Genomic DNA, 17,433 nt, shown 5'->3' with positions numbered 1-17,433 from the left:
TCCGTAAACAATTCTTGTTATCGCTATTTCTGAGAAAGTACTGAAGGGATCTTTCTCAAATTTCATATGTAGGTTCCCCTTGGTGCCTTGTTATGCATATTGCGTTTTGAGACCAATCGGAATACAACATGGCCGACAGGCAGCCATCTTGGATTTTGACGATTGAAGTTTGTTATCGCTATTTCTGAGAATGTACTGAAGGGATCTTTCTCAAATTTCATATGAAGGTTCCCCTTGGTGCCTAGTTATGCATATTGCGTTTTGAGACCAATCGGATAACAACATGGCCGACAGGCAGCCATCTTGGATTTTGACGATTGAAGTTTGTTATCGCTATTTCTGAGAATGTACTGAAGGGATCTTTCTCAAATTTCATATGAAGGTTCCCCTTGGTGCCTAGTTATGCATATTGCGTTTTGAGACCAATCGGATAACAACATGGCCGACAGGCAGCCGTCTTGGATTTTGACAATTGAAGTTTGTTATCGCTATTTCTGAGAAAGTACTGAAGGGATCTTTCTCAAATTTCATATGAAGGTTCCCCTTGGTGCTAGTTATGCATATTGTAGTTTGAGACCAATCAGAAAACAACATGGCCGACAGGCAGCCATCTTGGATTTTGACAATTGAAGTTTGTTATCACTATTTCAGAGAAAGTACTGAATGGATCTTTCTGAAATTTCATATGTAAGTTTCCCTTGGTGCCTAGTTATGCATATTGCGTTTTGAGACCAATCTGAAAACAACATGGCCGACAGTCAGCCATCTTGGATTTTGACAATTGAAGTTTGTTATCACTATTTCTGAGAAAGTACTGAAGGGATCTTTCTCAAATTTCATATGTAAGTTTCCCTTGGTGCCTAGTTATGCATATTGCATTTTGAGACCAATCTGAAAATAACATGGCCGACAGTCAGCCATCTTGGATTTTGACAATTGAAGTTTGTTATCGCTATTTCTGAGAAAGTACTGAAGGGATCTTTCTCAAATTTCATATGGAGGTTCCCCTTGGTGCCTAGTTATGCATATTGCGTTTTGAGACCAATCGGATAACAACATGGCCGACAGGCAGCCATCTTGGATTTTGACGATTGAAGTTTGTTATCGCTATTTCTGAGAATGTACTGAAGGGATCTTTCTCAAATTTCATATGAAGGTTCCCCTTGGTGCCTAGTTATGCATATTGCGTTTTGAGACCAATCGGATAACAACATGGCCGACAGGCAGCCGTCTTGGATTTTGACAATTGAAGTTTGTTATCGCTATTTCTGAGAAAGTACTGAAGGGATCTTTCTCAAATTTCATATGAAGGTTCCCCTTGGTGCTAGTTATGCATATTGTAGTTTAAGACCAATCAGAAAACAACATGGCCGACAGGCAGCCATCTTGGATTTTGACAATTGAAGTTTGTTATCACTATTTCAGAGAAAGTACTGAATGGATCTTTCTCAAATTTCATATGTAAGTTTCCCTTGGTGCCTAGTTATGCATATTGCATTTTGAGACCAATCTGAAAATAACATGGCCGACAGTCAGCCATCTTGGATTTTGACAATTGAAGTTTGTTATCGCTATTTCTGAGAAAGTACTGAAGGGATCTTTCTCAAATTTCATATGGAGGTTCCCCTTGGTGCCTCTTTATGCTTATTGCATTTTGAGACCAATCTGAAAATAACATGGCCGACAGGCAGCCATCTTGGATTTTGACAATTGAAGTTTGTTATCGCTATTTCTGAGAAAGCACTGAAGAGATCTTCCTCAAATTTCATATGGAGGTTCCCCTTGGTGCCTCTTTATGCTTATTGCATTTTGAGATCAATTGGAAAACAATATGGCCGACAGACCGCCATCTTGGATTTTGACAATTGAAGTTTGTTATCTCTATTTCTCAAAGTACTGAATGGATCTTTCTCAAATTTCATAAGTAGGTTCCCCTTGGTCCCTTGTATTGCATTTTTGGACCAGTCTGTCCTGAAAACAACCTGGCAAACAAACAGCCATTATCGTTAAATCTCAAATTTCTTATATAGCTAGGATTCCCTTGTTTGAAAAGTACTGGTGGGATGTCTCAATTTGCACAGATTAGTAAAATGAAGGGAAAAGTAGAGAAAAGATCAATCTGACATGGAACTTACGAAGATCATTCAATGGTGGGCGCCAAGATCCCTCTGGGATCTCTTGTTTTCCAATTCAGGCTCTAGCTAGGCATTTCACAAGTCTTATAACATGGTATCATTTTCTCCGAATTTTGGAGTATCAAGATATTTATCATATAGACATGTCATTTCAAGACCGAGATGAAAAGCTGATTTAGGTGTATCACCTCAAACGTTTACATAAAGCCCTGCAGTAATGCACATTATATTAGTATATTGCAGATAATACAGTACATACACACATTTGAGCTTGATATCTGTTCCTCACTCATTGAAACATTCTATAGGTTGATGGAAACAGCTTATTTTTAGTCAGAAAGCACTCTCTGTGTCAATCCAATCAAATGAATATGAACTACAATAATTCAAAAAGATGAAAATCATTGTTTGCCAAATTGTTTCATATACATGTAGATATTGATGGCTGTATGAAAATTGTATTGGGTTGTTGATAATATTGGTATATGTTTGGAAAATTGGATTCTATATGTATAAATTACAAATAATATCTTATTGTAATGTAATGTAAAATTCCAAAATATTTTGGCGAACTTTTCAGAGGAATGGAAGTTGAAATCACCTGAGATTCAGAGGTAATTATAGTAGCATCAAGTGCTATAGAGACAAAGAAAAAAAAATTGAGGCAAATCATCCTTGGTGTGTATTGTTTACATGTCCAGAGTTAAAAAACACATCTTAAATATGATCTATTTTGGTTTTCCAGGTCCAAGAATAAAAAAAGTTAATTACATGAATACAAAATCTCAAGGATTTGGCATTGCTGGCCAAACTCTTCGTCATATAAAAGAGATGTTTACTAACGACAGAATTTGTCTTTTCATTCAATTAGTGTGTATTCCTGTTGTAGAACAAAATGATTGGGCTATGATCATGATCCTGGTTGTTGATATCATCTAATTCTGTCATCGTAAGAGTCTGGATTTTAATAATGGCTAAGATGTGCACCATGATGGTGTTGTAAAGTTGAATTCACTGTAAGTAAATTGATTTGTAGTTTTATATCAAGGTTTGTTTATATGTTGATTAGATACATCACCTACACTATGATATTTAGTATTTTCAGCGCATGGTGCATGTTGCATGTCAAAACTCATATTCTTCCTCACCAGTTATCTCCCTTAGATCGTTGCCTCACCTAATGTTTTGTTTAGACATTGTATTTTTTATACCAAATCATTAAAACCAATAACTTGAAAGATGTAATAGTTAAATATTGGGAATTTCTACAGATGCCCTGTTTATGATACCTAGTTAACAGTATTATGCATACACAATATCCCGATAAAAACTGGTATTAATCCACTGTAATCAGAAAACTCATTTGCTTCGGCAGTAAGAGCTAGATTTCATTTGTACAAGTAACAAATTGAATGAATAGATTTGGCCTGATAAAAAAGCTTCTCTGATGGACTAACTTAGATCTAGTTCTTTAGAATTATGATTTAAAATATCTTTGGAGTGAGATTCAACAGTTTATCACAAATTTTATCTGGAAAGTTGTTCAACACAACCAGCAACTGAAGACTGTGTTTGCTAGCTTCAATTTGTTTTTGGAGAGAGTCAAAGTGTCTTTGTTCACACAAAATATGTTTTACTGGTACACACCCTGTGGGTTTCTGGATTTACTATGGAACAAGTATACACATAATAGTGCTGACTTGGTCCTCCAATGGCACGACCTTACTTCCTATATAATGGCTTCAAATTAAAACATCTTAAAAAAGTTTGATTGAAAATGCCAAATAAAGATTGATGGATGAGTTTATTGTGATCATGGTCATTACACAAAGCATCTCTACAAAACATTGTAATGAATTGTTGGCTTTCAAAACCCACCTAAATTAAATTGGATAAGAAAACCTTTATTTATTGTTAGAAAATTAAACATGTGATATATGTTTCAGAGGGATGTTTGAATTGTCATGTTTCCTGGTAAGGTTCCTTCTTCAGCACCAAGGCCTCCGTCTTTTAAATCGTTCAAGCTACCATTGTGTTGCACTTCCTACCGAAAGTTGCCTACTTTATTTGTGTTTCGATTATATTGTACATGTGTAAATGAGCTGAAAGTATGACACCATATGTATACTTCAATATCTCTGAGCTGTTAATGCAGGAATTGGTTGTCAAAGAGGATGAAAAACAAGACTAGTGCTTTATTATTCAAACACCTCATTTTTTGGTCATTCACAGTATGGTTGCAATTAGAAGTAGAAATGAATGAAAGATTTTTTTTTTGTTTCCTTTTCTTTCTTTCTTGCTGCATTTTATCCTTAATTTCTATTGTTTGCTTGCTTGTTTCATGGTTTAAGCTCTATATTTGGAAGAAAATCAGGAGGTAGGGGTATTGATACAGAATTATATTGATTTGATATGTGGATCCTATGACATTGCATGGTGACTAGTTTTCCCTTGTGTGGACCAAAATAGCCAAATAAACTTACCTTGTTTGTGAATTTTCAGGCCAATTATGTATATTTGAATGCTTTATTTAATGCAAAACTTGGTTCAGTTCATCTGTGAGTCATTCATTTTGGTACGTTATTTATTGCAATATTTTGGTTGTAAAATATGACATGACTTGTCGTGTCTTAAGGATATATACTACCTTATTAGGACAAGCATGTGATTTCTTGGAGAATTCTGCTCAAAGAAACTTGGGCACTTGCTTTATTTAGCCATTGACCTATATGAATGTTAAAAAATACTTGACAAAAATGATTAAGAATTTACAACAGGGCAGTCGTAACTTATTAATGGTATGAATGAAACTGTTAAGGGAGGTAACTCTAACCATAGGATAAGGTAACATATATCATTAATTATGTATTAACATGTTCAAAATCTTTACATTTTCTGTAATGGTTGTTCTGACACCAACTAGTAATACTAGGAGAACATGATGGTATGTGCAAAATTGTGATTTAATATTGAATGATGTCCACATTTGAAGATTGCCTAATTTTTCATTTCTATATCAAAATATAAGTACACACACATGTGCAAAATAAAACCAGATTTCTTTCTTTTAAAAAAAAAAATATGTTTTTGACATTTCATAATTAGAAAAACTATGAGTGCTTCCTTATTCTTTGGCCTGTTTTGAAAATATAATATATGTGTTGTTAAAAGTGCTGGCATTTGAAAACAAAACTGTTTATGATAAATACTTTGTGCTGAATCAAGGTTGTGGCTGTAATTTCATCAGATTTAATGATGATGGAGAACTGGAGTACTTTGTATTGGATATATTTTCTACAAATCATTTATTTAAAGACATGTTTTTATCACTATTTTTTATTTATATTGTATGTTTAAATTTCAGTATTTGCAAATTGCAGAGTTAAATTTGAATTTCTTGTTGAATACTTATAACAAGAACAATCAACTGGGTAGGAATTGGGATCAAACTTACAAATGTTTATCATATCAGATATTTGCCCTTTTGCTGTATGGGACTGTAATTTGTTACATATTCTGTATACCAAGTTTTATCCTACCACCCCTTTCCTTTCAATTATTTTCTTTTATTCAATTTCTTTTTGATTTATGAAAAAGTGAAGCACATGATTATGACAAGGATTTGAATTACAATTTCCCAAACATTTTCCTGGTTATTATAAGCAGTAATTGGCAATGAATTCTTTTTTTGCTTTTGTTTTTATACATTACAAGCAGTTGCTTTGAAAGTAAGTTTTAATATATTTATTCTAAAACAAACGCCCCATTACTTCAAAAGCACCTGTTACATATTTTTGGTCTGAGTGACCCACTTAACAAGGAAATTATTCTAAATGTTTCCAAATTAATTAGCCACGACATTTTATTTTAGTTAAGAACAATAACTTTTTGTTTATCTCAGTAGTAATTTGTATTTTGATTTGAAGAGGTATGGGTGAATTATACTTCAAATCAATGCCAGCCATTGTGTATGTCATTTTCTGGATTATTAGAATCAAAATGTTATTATATTGCTTCAGAGATCGGCATGCATAGTTGTATATGGAGTGTGTGAACTTTTACAAGGTAACTTAAGTTTGCATGATGGTGAAGTGTGTGAACTTTTTAGGTTAATGGATTATTTAAACCTAATGAATCTAAACATAATATTGATATGTACCTTGACAGAAGTGACGTATGTAAACCATGTAGGTTAATAAAGTTTTAATATGAAGAATCCAAACGTTATCATCATATATATATAGAATGTAGCTTGGCAGAGGTGAAGCTGTAATGTAAATTTAATTGGCTTATACATCTCTGCTCTTAAATTATTACAAATACTTGTATAAATGATATGCAGTTGTGTTCTTACTCAATTGTGCCTAATAAATGGCTTGTACATTTATCATGTGAACAGATTTTTTCTTTTTTTATACAATGTCTAGCTCCCAAAATAAATACCTAAAGATGTGGTATATACTATAAGGTCTTGTGTGTGTCTTCAGGGTCAAAGACTTTGTTGAAGGAGGGAGGAATGTAGCAACTGAACTGGGCTGCACTGGTTGCCACGTAGATAAAATGGTTTAAGTGTCCGCCGAATCTTCGGAGGTCCTGGGTTCGAGTGCCAGTCTGGTTGCTGCTTTCTTTCTCTTGTTATACAATGTACGATGGTACTGGGGTGTGAAACACTAGACGGTAAGACATGAATGCTCCTATACAATGTCCCATTCAGAAGAGGTCAAAGGTGACCATTGATCTTTTAACATTGACCACCAGAATGTGGTTACGTTTAGAAGTTGGTGCTACAATACTATGTTGTAAATATAAACCCGAGGAGTTCTCAACATATGACATGGTTCTGAAAAATTGGTCCCAAGCAGAAAGCACCTCAGATGTGATGGACATATCTACATCTCTGATGTAAGAGGTGTATGAATCACAGGTGCTTGGGGTAAGAAATTATATATTGCTTATATATTGCATAGGTGTACTATATGAGCCTCATATTACTATATATATATATAATTTCTTACCTCAAGCACCTGTGGTATGAATATGTCAAGAAGTTAAACATTTTGTTTGCTGGAAAACAATTTACTCTCAAATGGCAAAGAAGAATAAAAGGAGTAGGAATTAGTATGTTTCTATATGATCCTTATAATAAGTGAAAAGGAAAAGATTTTCAAATTGTGTTTTTAATCAAAGTTCACAAGCTACAAATTAAAAGCTTCCTCCTCATCAATATGCCCCAGTTTGTAGCACAAATAACATCACAAGGGTTTCAAGTGGTGTTGAAGGGATCAAAGTTGACCTGTGACCCATTCAACTTGACCAATTACATCCAGAGTGTGTTCAGGTTAGTTGTTATATTAGTTATTGACGGCCCATCAACACCATGCATGTCGTTATGGCCAAAACATAGCGAGTACAATTATAAAGAAAATCATGGCAAAAGATGAAACGACATCAAACAAACGAAACATGTAAAATATATATTGGTACACTAAAGATCATTTATAATAAAAAAAAAAGTGGCCTTCGTTACTCAAATCTTGTGATACAACAGCTTTCAGATAGTTTAAAAAAAAATGTGTATGCTTACAGACCTGAAAGAAACTTTGTTGAGGTGTAGAACTTTGTTATGGTACTAGTTTGAATATTAACCAAATCTGTTAGAGGCTTCACATGTATACGTCATTGATTCTGAACGGTACAGAATGTGACATACATATATACAACATAACATCTCTCCAGCATCCCCCACCCGAATAAAATAGAGGAGCATATCGATTGCGTAAATAACAATATCACAGCTAGGTACAATATACATCAGACAAGTCAGCAACATCCTATAGACTTCTTGCATAGATTTCTTTCATAGAAAGGGTATTTTCCTTGTAATAAAGCCATCTGAATCAGGAAATAATAAAACAGTTTTGTCGTATTTTGGATGTGGAAGTTAATGTTGGAATTGAGTACTTGACATCATTACTGGCAGAAATTAAGAGAAAGTGATTGAATTTACTGTTATCTTCTTAACTTTGCATCTGGTTGTCTCCCTTTACGGTTACGACCTCTAAAATCCAATGATTATCATGTTCATAACTTAATTTAGTTTAGTTTAAACATATTTTTATTGAAAAATTCAATAGGAATTGGACACAAGTTATACAACTTATATATCGTCCTTTTCCATTAACAAGTATGAGATGATATATACAATGGCAGCAATTATAATGAATTATGATGACATATATACGTATATATAAAAGAAACACAACATTAATTATTATAGGTGACAATAAATAATACACTTGACATACCAGTACCCATAATTTATATAGAAAGTAAGCTTAACATTACATGGCGTTCTGTATACATATTATAAGATATATACTATAATTATGTAGCTGAAGATATAAATACACTGTACTATAAATCATGAAAATTAAACCCCTACAGAAAACGTTCAGTATTTTTTATGTATTCTTGGACTATTAAACGTATATTTTCATTATCTTTTTCGCTTAGGTCATCAGATCCATTAAGTATCAACTTCAAATCAATGTTAACATTGTGTACTGATAATTTTCTCAAAAGAATTGCACGTTGGTTATTGAATAGATTACACTCGAAAAAGTAATGAAATGCGTTTTCAACAGGAAAGGAACAATTGCAAAATGGATACAGAATTATATTAACTTTATAGAGGTCACCATTTAATGCACTACACCCATGTCGGAGTCTTGTATGTATAACATCAAGTTTTCTGTTTCCTATGGTCAGTCTAGTTACAGGTTTTTTCGGTTTAATTTTTTGTTTAAATTTTGACACAGTTTCTGAAGACCGTATTGAAATGTCTAAAGAATTCCAAAATTTCACAGTACTAGGGAGGAATGATTTTTCAAATAATGTAAGGCGACATCTAGGTGGTATATAATTTTGATTATTTCTTAAGTTATAATTAATATTTTCGTTAACTGTTTGGCAAAATGTCATTTAAGTAAGACGGAGCCAAATTATGGTGCATTTTATAAAATAATAACAATTTCTTTTGTTTCCGTCTTTCAGATAGTGGTTCCCACCCAGTTTCTAAATATAGAGATTGCCGACTGGCGAAAGAAGTTAAACCTGTAACTATTCTTGCCGCTTCCAATTGAATTTTCTCTATTTTTTCCGAATCTGTATTGTTACATCCATCCCATACTTCACTCGCATATTCCAAAAGAGGTCTTATGAATACAATATATAATTTTGATAATGTTTCCTTATTTAAAGTAAATTTCAATTTGCGTAGAACCGATAGATGTCGTGAAGCCGAAATAGTGATATTTGAAATATGTGTCTCCCATTTTCCGTTTTCATTCAACGTTACTCCCAAATGTCTATGGGTGCTACTGGTGGTCAAAACTGGGTTGTCAAATTTTAAATTAACATCAATTTGGTCAAGAGAACCATTAAACATTACAACATCTGTTTTTCTTGGATTAAAATTAACTTTCCACAGCCTTGACCACTCTTCAATAACCAATAAATCGTGAGTTATGTGATGTTCTATTTCTATTTGATTATTTGCTGAATATGCGAGGGAGGTATCGTCAGCAAACATTCTCGATAAAGATAGCAAATTATCAGAAATATCGTTAATAAATATCAAAAATAAAAAAGGTCCAAGGACAGAGCCTTGTGGAACACCAGCTTTTAGATAACCCATATAAGAATTACTGTCACCTAAAACAACAAATTGATTTCTATCAGTTATGTAATCCTGTATCCATTTATAGATTTTGCCCTTGAAGCCATATGAGTTAAGTTTTTTTAGAAGACCTTGATGCCATACTCTATCAAATGCTTTGGATATATCGAAAAATACCATACATGTTTGTAATTTATTTTCTAATGAGAGACAAATATTATGGTAAATCTCAATCAGTTGAGACACAGTAGAATGACGAGGAAGAAAACCAGACTGATATTTATAAAAAAGATTGTTTTCAATTACAAAATTGTGTAAGTGTTTATACACCACTCTTTCGAAAACTTTACTAACAGTACTAAGAAGAGAGATCGGTCTATAGTTCGAGCATAGGAAACGTTCACCCTTTTTAAATAAGGGTATTACCATGGCAGTTTTCCATTGACTAGGAAACTTACACTGACTTAATGATAAATTAAAAAGTAATTGTAAAGGAACACAAACAGTTTCAGCAGAATTTTTTAACATTTCGTGACTAATAGTGTCTTTACCAGTTGCTTTATTAAGTTTAAGAGTTAAAAGTATATCCTTTACTTCGCTAATAGATAGAACGATAGTCTCAATAGTATTAGGACATCTCGGTGTAAATTCAGGAGTATTAAGTGGTTCATCAGTAATTTCAGATATTGAACAGAAAAAAGAATTAAGCAAATCATAACTTAAATATAAAGAGGGATGCATAATAATAGAAATATGACTTTCTGATCGAAGGTTTGGTGATTATCTGGAAAAGGTCAACAAATGATGCTGCAGAAAATCTGGCATAAAAATGAATCGATAACCAAATTTTCTCTACAAAATAGAAGGCTCATTACGTGAAATTCCACATTCTCAAAAGATGTATTGTTTAACGTCCTACCGATAGCTAAGCGTCATTAACAATAAGTGAAATAGCAGGCATGTTCTGAACATAATGTTGTTAACCAAAATGATGGAAATACTGCGACTTTGTATATACCAGCTAGTTGAAGTTTAGTCCGACATTGTGACTTCACAAAATTATACAAATGGAAGGAAAGTTTGTGGTATACATTCACATCCTGGGATCAAATTTAAGGACGCATGTCAAGACAAAGAAAATGCAGACAGGGAAAACGGTTGCTACGGTGAGGAAGTGTTAAATTTCACTACAAAATGACATATAAGTGAATATTATCCTCTATATTGTACAAAAGTAACAAGATATCAGCATCTGTCAAAACAAATTAAGAGAGATACCGTAGAACCAAAATTTTGGCCCTTCTAGGACTCGTCAGTGATAGAAAGCGATAAAAAATGTGTATTCTGCAGCAAGTCGCCGATGTACACGTGTATCAAACCCCAACCTGCAGGATGAACCTTGAAAGTCACAAGAAGACGGATGCTGAAGAGAACAGCCTCAAAGAAGGGTAAATGGTGTATGAAAGAATGATCCGATTCGAAGTGCCCAATGAACTTAGCAGATGTATTTTGGTCATATTTCAATGTCCCCTCAGATGAATAAAATTGCATGTAGTCAGTTTTAGTTTCTTGATTAGCTTAACAACTTATCGCTAAACATTTCATAACCTGGGATACAGGGCATCCTGTCTTTGTCGAACTTGCAATGGTTGATAGGTTTGTCAAAGCATGCTCACAAAGTTCTAAAACACTACCTCGATCATTGCAAAGTGTGATTTACTAGGAACAAATACTAATCGTTTGGCATTCAGATCGAAAGGAGTTTTCCTTCTCGCACTAGCTAAGGTCACGTGGTCTTTGCGCGCGGTGTATCCTCTGCGTATGCATACGTGTTTTTTTAGTGACAGGAGGAAATTAAAAGTAAGCAGGGGTTCACAAGTATATTCCTCAACCCTGTCAATAAAAACAATCTGTTCAAGGGTTCATGAGATATCTTAAACCATTTTTTTTTCACTTTGAAGTGTTCAAGAGCGGCCTTTGACATGTAACCCTAACCAATGACAACCAAAATCTATAATCAGATGTAGAATATGCTGTGAATATGAACTATATTTGTCTTAGGGTTAAAGAGACACATTGTACACAAACTTATTTATTTCAAAGTGGTTAAGCATGACCTCTGGCCTTGATCGATTTCCAATAAACTTAAATCAGGAGTAGACTTTCATGTTGTGATGTTATGGTGCGAATATGAACTAAATATATCCAATATTGCATGATATTTCTTTGACACATACTAATTCATTTCAAAAGAGGTCTAGTGTGACGTTTGACCTTGAAACGTGGCCGATGACCGCCAAAATCTAACCCGGTTTTTGAATATTAACTAAATCTGTCGCCCGGACACATTGAGGGAATACTCTATTTCCGCATCGTGCTACCCCTTGTATTCTTCCTTTTGGGGAATATTGGCTGTTCTGATAATTTGCTTTACGAAAAAAAAAGTAAGAGCCCTTTTTATTCAACATTCTTTTATGTTCCGCTAGAGTCTTCCCCGAGCTAGTTTACGTACAATAGCACGTGTTCTGATCACAAAGCCCCTGGGGACAGTTATGCTGGCACCAAAGGTCAAGACCTGGAATCCCGGCGACCGAGAAACAATTTTTCCCTGTTCCGAGGAGTCCGTAGTCCTGGTCATCCACCAACTGACCAGCCGGGCTACACCTGCAGTGCGTCATTGGACAGTACCTACGTTTACAATTGACGTCACACCATTTGTCCATAGCTAGTAACCCTTTCCAAGCACCGGCAGACTTGCACACAATCTGAATGGATGGAGGCGGGATACGAGTTACCGGCCGTTGTGTTGGAGCTTGTGTTGTTGAAGGTACCGTTGTTGTTTGCACAGTTCTAGTTGTTTGCACAGGTGGCGCTTTAGTGGTCAGTGAAGTTGGTACATTTGGATAATGTGTCGTAGGAGAGGGAATTGCATTGTCATCCGTACCACTTTCAAGAATCGCAATATCTGAGCATGCGTAGAATTCTTCTTGTGGTCCCCGTCCTAATCCACAAGATCCTCGTGTGAAATCGTTACCTGTACAGCCCCATCGGTTTCCTGTAAAAAGTAAACGATTTCAATAAGCTTGCTTTTCATCAATAATAAAAGTGTCCCTATCCATTTTCATAATACATCAGAACACTTTTTGCGACCGGTGATGATGACTTTTTTTAATATAAATTTATTTCAATTGGTAATTTTCAATAGTCGATGACACATGTTTCATTTTGACCATTTAGATTAACGTCCTATCGATGCGTCATTAAAAGACGGTGCCTACTTCAATTGGGCTAAAGTCACGGCAATTTTACTGAAATTTCAAGTTACAGGCACATGAATAAGACTCTTTTTTGACGCATTATACATGCACATTTCCATTGTGCCAAAGATAAAACTGTTTTACTGAAATGTTATATTGCCAGTACACCTGCAAAACACCGCCTAGACACATCATGGGTAGACATGACAACCTACCTGACCTGTATCTCCACTGTAGGACACACTGCGAGCATGTGACGTCATATGGCAGCCGCATTTTAATGTCGTACAGTCCAACGCTCTTGTCACTGACGAAAACCTGTGTTGAATTTCCGTAGTACTCCTGTAGTAGATAGCGATCTAGACAAGACTGTGTCGCAGCTCTTTTTACGTTATTGTTTGGACACAGTCGGAACTCAAAGTAACCTTTATGACTTGCCGTAACCTCTACGTTGATATCAATAACGCCACCTTTTTGATAATACCCTGTTATTACACCGTTTGCGAAGCGGCCGTACGGCGGTTCGTTATCCCGGATTGGAACGTCATACCTATCTCCACAGATGCCACATTTCCCACCATTCATCCACCACTGGACCTGAAACATACGTTACAAAAGAACATGCAGTCGTTTAGTTTGGCGGGGTATGGTTTGGTTTCATATTGTTTAACGTCCTATCAACAGTTAAGTTTAAGGCCTATTATCAAGTCCCTGGGCCTTTTTGTTAATGATTGTTGATTATCTTAAGATTATTTGACACATGTGACCTTGAATGTGAGTCAAAATAGGCTCATTCGGATACACTTGGTAGTCCTTTATCCCAGTATGATACAAGCCCAATATCAAGTCCCTGTGCCTCTTGGTTATTAAGAAGAAGCCGTTTAAAGATTTTAGCACATTTGACCCCCTGACCTTGAATGCAGGTCAAGGTAATTTATTCGAATGAATTAGCCCTTCATCCAAGCTTTCTACAGGCCAATATCAAGTCCCTGGGCCTCTTGGTTATTAAGAAGTCGTTCAAAGATTTTAGCGTATTTGACTCATGTCACCATGAAAAAATATCAAGGTTATTCATTTGAACAAACTCGGTAGCCCTTCACCCGAGCTTGCATCAGGCCCAACATCAAGTCTCTGGGCTTCTTGGTTATAAGGAAGAAGTCGTTTAAAGATTTTAGCATATTTGACCCATGTGACCTTGAATGTAGGTCAAGGTCCTTCATTCGAAAACATTTGGTAGCCCTTCACCCCATCAAGCTACAGGCCCAGTATCAAGTTTCTGGGCATCTTGGTTATCAGGAAGAAGTTGTTTAAATAGTTCAGCATATTTGACCCCTGTGACCTTGAATAAGGGTAAAGGTCATTCATTTGAACAAACTTGGTAGCCTTTCATCCCAACATGACACATGACGAATATCAGGTCTCTAGGCCTCTTTGATTTTAAGATATTGTTTAAAGGAGAAAGTTGACGCCCGACGGCAGGACGGACAACGGACGCCGCACCACTGCATTTGGTTTGGTTTTGGTTCTATTTTTTATGACAACTTCCTTCTATCAAATGTCTCCCTTGGACTATGCCTCACTTTTGGCCTTGAGTTGAGCGTTCGATGCTGTGAGGATGGCTTTGGATTCTGTCCCTTGGCCGAGACATACCAGAGTCTTAAAATGGTAGTTTCTACTCCTGCTTAACGCTCAGCATATTATGAGTGGGACGACTGGTTCGCCCGTTGTCAGTATAATGTGACCGGTTTGGCTGTCCTGCTGGGTGTCTTCGGCAGTATGTCTCAGTGAGGTAGCACTTTAAATCGGCAAAAGTTCAAACATACCGCAGCCTCCCAAAACACACATACGCAACCACCACACGCATGCATATTGCACGCATGGGAGGCCGTCCTTAAATGACCTTAGCTTAGGACGTTAAACAAATCAAACCAAACCAAACCAAAAACTCTACATCGAATTCTTTCCTCCTTTCCCCTATTATTTGACAATAAGGAAAGAAATCATTTATAAGATGAACTTTCTGAGAAAAATCCCTCCAATATATTTCAAGAAATTACGATCACAAACTTAAACCGTCAAAATCCAAGATGGCTCTTTGTCGGCCATTTTGTATTTCCGATCAGAGTCTATATTTAACAGTCACACCTAGGTACCGAGGGAAACCAATGTTAAGTTGGAGAATATTCCACCAGTACTTTTTAAGAAATAGTGATAACAAATTTCAACTGTCAAATTCTAAGATGACGACTGTCGGCCATTTTGTTTTCCCGATCGGACTCAATATTGAATGAGCAAGAGGGACCTATATGTGTAATTTCACAAATATCCTTCCAGGACTTCACTCAAGAAATAGTTAAAATAGTTATTTATCGACGGACCACGGGCGCATAGGTGAATTGAATAGCCCACCATCTGATGATGCGGGCTAAAATGGAAATGAGACTCGGCCGTATAAACAACTTACCGGAAAGCCACCACAGAACAGCTGGTGGTCGTTGTAATTCGGCGGAGTATTATATCCGTATCTCCACATCGTTGACCGTCCGGGTGGTTTGACCAGGCGGCCATGACCGGAAACCACACCCATGTTGACCACATAAAAAACGGACAAACATAAAATTAAATATCCTGCCACTGGTTTTCGAATTGGTACCATTTTTGATTTTGAATAATTTTGGTTAGAACACAATTATTTCAACTGTAAAATATGTTTGTATTCATAAAATACATTCAGCATGTTTCCTGTCTGCCTGAAAAGTTCTATCAATATAACACTGTCCGGAGGTTGCTATACACGAATGTGGGAATGGAAGTTACTGCAGAAATTCAGGTTAATTTGTAGAGGACATATTTTCCCTGCTAGCTGCCAATAACATCCATGCCGTAATGGTCAAACTGTCAGATGTCCGATGCAGTTTATATGTTGCATAATGTTAAAATTCCAGTAAGATGTTTCCGGTGGCGATGACCATTGGAACTCCCGTAAGTCCATCGTGATTTACCCTAAGTTGCCTAAAGACATGTATTCGGTTTTGGGTCGAGGTGCATATGGCCATCATTTTGGGGGCTCTCGGTGGGGGATTTCTCAATCAAAAATGAACGAGAAATTAACACAGGTGAAAGTGTCCCGATTTTGAAATACTGAAATAGCTGTTTTTCCATCTTTAATTTAACATAGATATGTAAATGGAACAAAATATTTCCAAAATACTGAATTCAGTAATTATACTGAACACGTTCATTCAAGAATTAAGATACTTATCTTTTAATGAAGGACGCGGTATATACAAAAAATATTGGAAGAAAACATTTCTGTCTACAAAACTCGTAAATGTGTTTGATGAAACTGTCGGAACGTATCACGAGGATGCAAAACTCACAAGCAAACGAAATATTTGGATGCAAAACAATTGAGGATCTTCACGTAATATCATTCTAGCACTTCCTGCACCGACATCCAAAATATAGCTTTCATATTGTTTTCAAACTTTTAGCTATATGTATACATGTGGAAAGTTTGCTTGGATTTTTTTATATACATGTATGGAATGTCGAAAAATACGTTTGCTACGGCACAGCAATGACAAAAACGTAGGTATTTCTTTTGTAAAATGTTATTGTGTGTGATGTAGGTGTAACCTATATATCCACAAACCGAGTGGGCAACTTCCTCTTGGAAATAGCTCTAAAGGTTAGTATATACACACTCACATATTAGGGCGATCTTCGAATGACCGTTTGTTGTGCCTCGGTAAACCTACGATTAAGTTATTAAGTTGCTTCATCTACGATAATGATTAATTATGACCGATTGAAAACGTAACAGGTTTAATATTTCCACGGATTACTAAATATTACATATTTTACGCAATTACTTACCATCAGAAAATTTGAGCCTCTAGATTCATCTTATAAATTTGTGGTGAATATGTAATCAATTAGTCCCCAAGAAATTCCATTGTTCTCCACAGATATATTCTGTATGCAACCATCGGTTTGATAAGCGTTTTTTAGGACGTGGTTACGCTATTGTTTCCATTGTTTGGTGTTAATAAGGTACACATTTCTGTACTGCGAGTCCCATTTTATGCATATTTTGAGAATTAAGCAGCAGTGTTATACGCATGGATGTAAATTTAGATCTGGTATTAGTCTGAAGCATGGTATTTGCCTGGCGTTTAAAAGTTATAAAACATAATTTTGTTTCTGATGTTAACTTACTAGTATTAAACTTCATGGAAACTCCCTTTAATGCCCCTGTTGTGTAGAAAGGGTGTTAAAACAATGCTATTCCAAACCCCAAAGCAAATCTATATCTTGCTGTTTTACATGAACAATGACCGGTTGTACAGGTCACTAAAAG

At 35.6% G+C, this 17,433-nt stretch overlaps 1 protein-coding gene across 1 annotated transcript; it reads right to left on the bottom strand.

The window, feature by feature from the left end:
* Positions 1–11,510: 11,510 nt before the first annotated feature.
* Positions 11,511–16,064, bottom strand: LOC117343020. Its single transcript, XM_033905344.1, has 3 exons — positions 15,535–16,064; positions 13,286–13,667; positions 11,511–12,868 (listed from the first exon to the last, which is right to left on the bottom strand). The coding sequence occupies exons 1-3, from the start codon at positions 15,724–15,726 to the stop codon at positions 12,318–12,320; spliced, it is 1,125 nt and encodes a 374-aa protein (XP_033761235.1). The 5' UTR covers positions 15,727–16,064; the 3' UTR covers positions 11,511–12,317.
* Between the last annotated feature and the right edge of the window lie 1,369 nt (positions 16,065–17,433).

The sequence above is a fragment of the Pecten maximus genome, chromosome 14, assembly GCF_902652985.1.
Source record: "Pecten maximus chromosome 14, xPecMax1.1, whole genome shotgun sequence".
NCBI classification, from domain to species: domain Eukaryota; kingdom Metazoa; phylum Mollusca; class Bivalvia; order Pectinida; family Pectinidae; genus Pecten; species Pecten maximus.
This window is presented reverse-complemented; position numbering and strand designations above follow the sequence as displayed.

Excerpts from the sequence above, each read along its gene's own strand:
- LOC117343020 (XM_033905344.1), bottom strand. The coding sequence starts at position 15,726 with ATGGTACCAATTCGAAAACCAGTGGCAGGATATTTAATTTTATGTTTG. Across the intron at positions 13,668-15,534 it reads TGTTCTGTGGTGGCTTTCCG|GTCCAGTGGTGGATGAATGG; the intron begins GTAAGTTGTTTA and ends CGTATGTTTCAG. Across the intron at positions 12,869-13,285 it reads ACAGTGGAGATACAGGTCAG|GAAACCGATGGGGCTGTACA; the intron begins GTAGGTTGTCAT and ends TACTTTTTACAG.